Source organism: Eleutherodactylus coqui, chromosome 5, assembly GCF_035609145.1.
Source record: "Eleutherodactylus coqui strain aEleCoq1 chromosome 5, aEleCoq1.hap1, whole genome shotgun sequence".
Taxonomy (NCBI): Eukaryota; Metazoa; Chordata; class Amphibia; order Anura; family Eleutherodactylidae; genus Eleutherodactylus; species Eleutherodactylus coqui.
Genome location: NC_089841.1, coordinates 196,942,400 through 196,946,935, shown reverse-complemented (window position 1 = coordinate 196,946,935; position 4,536 = coordinate 196,942,400). Strand labels below are relative to the sequence as shown.

At 39.9% G+C, this 4,536-nt stretch overlaps 1 protein-coding gene and 1 long non-coding RNA gene across 2 annotated transcripts in view; one reads left to right on the top strand and one right to left on the bottom strand.

Annotated features, from left to right (window-relative positions):
* Window positions 1-3,183: 3,183 nt before the first annotated feature.
* LOC136628248 (myosin-7) overlaps window positions 3,184-4,536 on the bottom strand; it is a 38,356-nt gene continuing 37,003 nt past the window's right edge. The window contains exons 36-38 of the mRNA XM_066603994.1: window positions 3,932-4,027; window positions 3,399-3,533; window positions 3,184-3,243 (exon numbers count right to left, since the gene is read on the bottom strand). Of these exons, the coding sequence (XP_066460091.1) occupies window positions 3,223-3,243; window positions 3,399-3,533; window positions 3,932-4,027 (252 nt within the window). The 3' untranslated portion in view covers window positions 3,184-3,222. The remainder of the gene's footprint in view (window positions 3,244-3,398; window positions 3,534-3,931; window positions 4,028-4,536) is intronic.
* LOC136628250 (uncharacterized) lies at window positions 3,446-4,096 on the top strand. The gene is made up of 3 exons (XR_010792866.1): window positions 3,446-3,556; window positions 3,720-3,923; window positions 4,027-4,096. It is a non-coding gene; the product is annotated as an uncharacterized lncRNA (long non-coding RNA).

The following is a 4,536-nucleotide window of genomic DNA, read 5'->3' as shown; positions in this document are numbered from 1 at the left end:
AAGCCCTACTGTACCTCTGTAACAATACTGCTTGTCATCTATTCAAGCAAGCATTGTCCAAGTTAGTATTTTTATCTTGGACCACTGGCTTGTTTTTAGATAAATTATAGCCCACTGATGTGATTTAATGTTGGTTAAGAATTATCAAGCACCTACGTGACAGGCATCAGATCAGTGTCGGTTATTTTCCCTACTGGGCTCAAATGGGTCATTTAGGGTTCAGTTAATAAGCCAGTGGTTAACTCTATATACTAAAGTCGAATCTATCCTATGACCGACTATTGTAGGAATGAGTGTGTGTGTTTTCGTTATACGTCAGTTTCTGGTAATAGTCCTAGAGTCAATAAAGAATCGATATTTTAAATTTGTCTATAACTGTGAAGGGTTAATTCAGAATGCAGTTACATCTCAGGCAGATATGCAAATGATGAGAGTTGTGGTGGGATTAGATAAACAGCTTGTCACCTGAGGCCCTAAAAGTGCCCCCCCCCCCCCCATGACCTATAAAAGGCTCTCGGAGGCTCCTTGTGTGCAGTGACCTCTTCTTCCGCTTGTGTAGAGCTTGTTGACCACTAGACGCCTCTACAACACAATCAAAGAGATTCCCCTGAATTAACAGTGTTTGAGACGGGGTGCATTATTGGAATGTGAGAAGCTAGTTGGTCATATCGACAAAAATTGCTCGCCACCTGGGCCGTTCTGACCAGACGATACACAAGGTCACGCACACAAGGCAACCAGGCTCAGGAAGCCCTCAACAAACCACCAGTAGAGAGGATCATCTGATTGATCAATATGCACGAACAGCTCCAACTATTTCATTGTCTGCAATCTATAGACAGGTGGAACCATCGTTACAGGCTGCTATGTCTGTGGGAACCATTTCCAGGCACACGGTTGTAATGGTATCGCCCAAATGAAACAAATTTTTGTTACCAATCTAAAGGCCCTTTTACATGGAATGATCGTTCGAACAAGCGAAAGTGAACAATAATCGTTCAGTCGAAACGCAGCCAACGACGAACGATAAGTTGTTCACTTTTCATTTGTGGATTTCATGCAGGACTAAAAATCATCATTGCCTCGTTCAGTATAAATAGCGCCAAACATGTATCTGCCTGAATGAATAGACCGCCGGTGCAAACTCTGACATCATTCGCTTGTTCAAATGATAATTGTTTGGTGTAAGCGGACCCGATGAAGGCTGGTATTTGAGAGTTTAGACAGAGCATTCAGTTTAATTCCAGTAGTACACAGACATCCAGAAAATGTTTTGTGTACATTGCTATACGTTCCACTTTCCTACTGTTGTGAACATTCTCACAGTTAAAAAAGTGTGTTTTATATTTGTGCTAAAAATGACATTTAAATTCATTTCGCCAGCTAGTATAAGAAGCACAAATGTCTTAAGGCCCTTTTACACGGGACGATTATCATTCAGGTCGTTCAGGCTCTCCCATGGGGTTTTAAAACGATAATCGTCCTGTGTAAAAGCATGCAGAGACACTCGTCTTATGTAAAAGGGCCATTAGTTTCATCGATTATATTGCGATGGGTAATGTCTGTGGCAGAATCCACTAAAATCCACACATCAATAGATACAGATTCTCATGTGGATTTCTGCGATTTCACTATGGAACAAATCTGCAACATTTGTCAATAAGGTCGGCTTCACATAAGCACAGGCGTATTTGCATGTGCATGAGCGCCACACATTTGCGGAACGAACGTTGCTTTTTTTTGTGAGCGCACTGGCGTATTCTACTGTACTTTTTGCTTGCACCAAAAAAGGCAAAGATGCTCCCAGCCTTTGAAATAGCTAATTAGTCTAATGAGCTCAAGATGTGTTCAAACAAAGGCTGGACAGACATCTGTCTGGGATGATGTAGTAAATCCTGCACTGAGCAGTGGGGGTGGGGGGGGGGGGGGTGTCGGACCCGATGACCCTGGAGGTCCCTTCCAACTCTACCATTCTACGATTCTTTTTCCTGTGCAGTTAAGCAGTGTTTCACACAGCTCCTAGTGTATTACGCGCGCATTTGCACATTCCCATTAACTTCTATCAGGACTTTTGATGTACAAATGCGCAGGAAAACAGAGCATGCTGTGGGGTTTATTGAAATCAATTATTTCTATGCACTGCATATTGTGCATGCAAATTTTGTGTGTGCAAATATATGTGCCAACATGCCCATGTGAAGCCGGCATAATGCAATAACTTTCATTTGTTTATTATAGGTTATGGAGGCAAATGCAGGTGGAGATGCCTAGTACCAATTTATGTACAAGGCCACACAACCTCCGGCCTTCGCATTTCATTATGACTTCCAGTTAAGGTAGAATTGATCTTGCTTCTTGGTCCAAGGTGAAATCCTGTACAATATGGTAGCCCATATGTGTAGCCAAATTGAAAAGTCATTCCCATCCAATGGCATATTAAGCAGCTCAGTGTCTCCACTTGGACAAGTAAGTAGATATTCTTTCTACATGAAGTTGGCAACAAAAGAGACAGCTCCCAAAATAAGAGTGTTCTGAGGGTTTCATTTTTCTTTCTCTAGCTGGTACATATTCTAAGTAAACCATATAATAATGTTTCTACAGCTTGTTCTCTATTTGAACCTTGGTTTGTAATTAGGCTACATTATTTCATTTACCATTGCTATTTATCTTAAATTGTATCACTGTAGACAGAAGTAACCAGTTGGTGAACATCTTCTACAGAACTAGTGCGGACCAAAGTGCAAAGCAGATACAAGGATGTATGTACCATTGAGGCAGACCAAGCGACTGCTATGGGGCCCATGAAGAGAGAGGGAACCCAGTGATTACCTTTTGGAAATACTATTTTGTATCCAATGGACTAAAAAAGTGGCCAACTATATATGAAATATTTATAAGTAACTTCCCTAGGGCCAAAGGGATTTAAAACATCCAGTCTGTAGAGTTATGTAACACTTCATTTGGAGGGAACATCTCTATGCATGCTAAAAATACTCATAGACAGACTATTATTTTGCGTTCCTTGCCTTCTGTATGTATGACTTTATAGAGAGGGGATGATGATCCTACTCTTTTCTTGGCACACAGATGTTTGAATATTTGGGTTCATACAAAGGAAGGAACAACATGCATTTTGAATACTTTATTCTACAATTAGGAATATATTATAAAATACAATGTCTTGGACACTGTATTATGTAGATGTGAATCATTTTGCTGGCGTTACTCCTCATTCAGTGTCTTCTGGAAAGAAAGGAAATGAGAAATATATTAAATCATGGTCCTACAACATCTCCTAATTCTGCCCTACGGTGAGAACATTTTACGGTCCATAGACTATGGATATCTGTGATATTTTCTGTAGTCCTTCATCGGTAGCAGTTAACGCCCGTACTAACCTTCGTACTAACATCTCGGCTCTTTGCTCTCAGTTTGTTGACTTGAGACTCTGCAATGTCTGCTCTTTCTTCGGATTCATCAAGCTCATGCTGGACCTTACGGAATTTGGACAAGTTTGTGTTTGCTTGTTCCTCCTGAAGATGAGAAAAATGCAAAGGTAAGTCAAAGACCGTAGGGGAAGCACATACTTTTTAAATGCAGGATGTATTCTTGTACAGGAATTTCATGGGAACTATTTAGCCTATAATGTGATAACATGATGCCGTCATACATATCATATATGTAGCTAATGGTAAATTTGATTTATGTGCATTATACAGATCCAAACAAAGATTCATATTCTAAACCAATAATGGAAGACTTCATGTATCACAGCCGCAGGGGAATCAATAGCACATGTGAAGGCAATAATGGAAGACTTGGTGTATTTTTTTCTTTTACTGATATCAAGACTGGAATTCAGTTCAAGCTCTTTACATGTTGTTGGATGAGATAAATAAAGGATGCAAGCAAACCCATGACAGGTACTTACAGCTTCTTCTGCTTGTCTCTTATAAGCCTTCACTTTCAGCTGCAGCTTATCGACAAGGTCCTGCAGGCGGGTCAAGTTCTTTCTGTCTTCTTCAGTCTACAGATAGAAAAGCATGTGAGAGACCATAGATATAGACGGCAACAGAATGAGATAAGTATCAGTAGGAAGATAATAGTACATACTCGTAAGTGCAGTATTCCTAAAGAAAACAAAAAAAAAACACTATAAAATGAATGATTACTTTGTGGCAAAATAAATATTTGATGTTTTCCTTACATTATCAGTTAAATATAAAAAAAAACTTCTAAAATTGTCAGCTCCATAAAATCTTTTTAGATGTGTTTTTATACCCAAATTTTCAAATTCTTGTGCTATAATGCTTGCTTTATAGCTGCTTTAAGCCCTATAGTGGCACGCCCAGAAAATCTCCGAGGCTTGCTGCACTGACCATGCAGTTAAACCCCAGAAGATTTCCGAGGACACACAGTTATTGTGCCACTGTACACGTTTACCACTTCAAATTACCTCAGGAAAATCACCGGGGCTGGCTGAGCTGACATGGTAATAATAAAACTGCCACTGAAGGGGTTAAGTGTACTCCATAC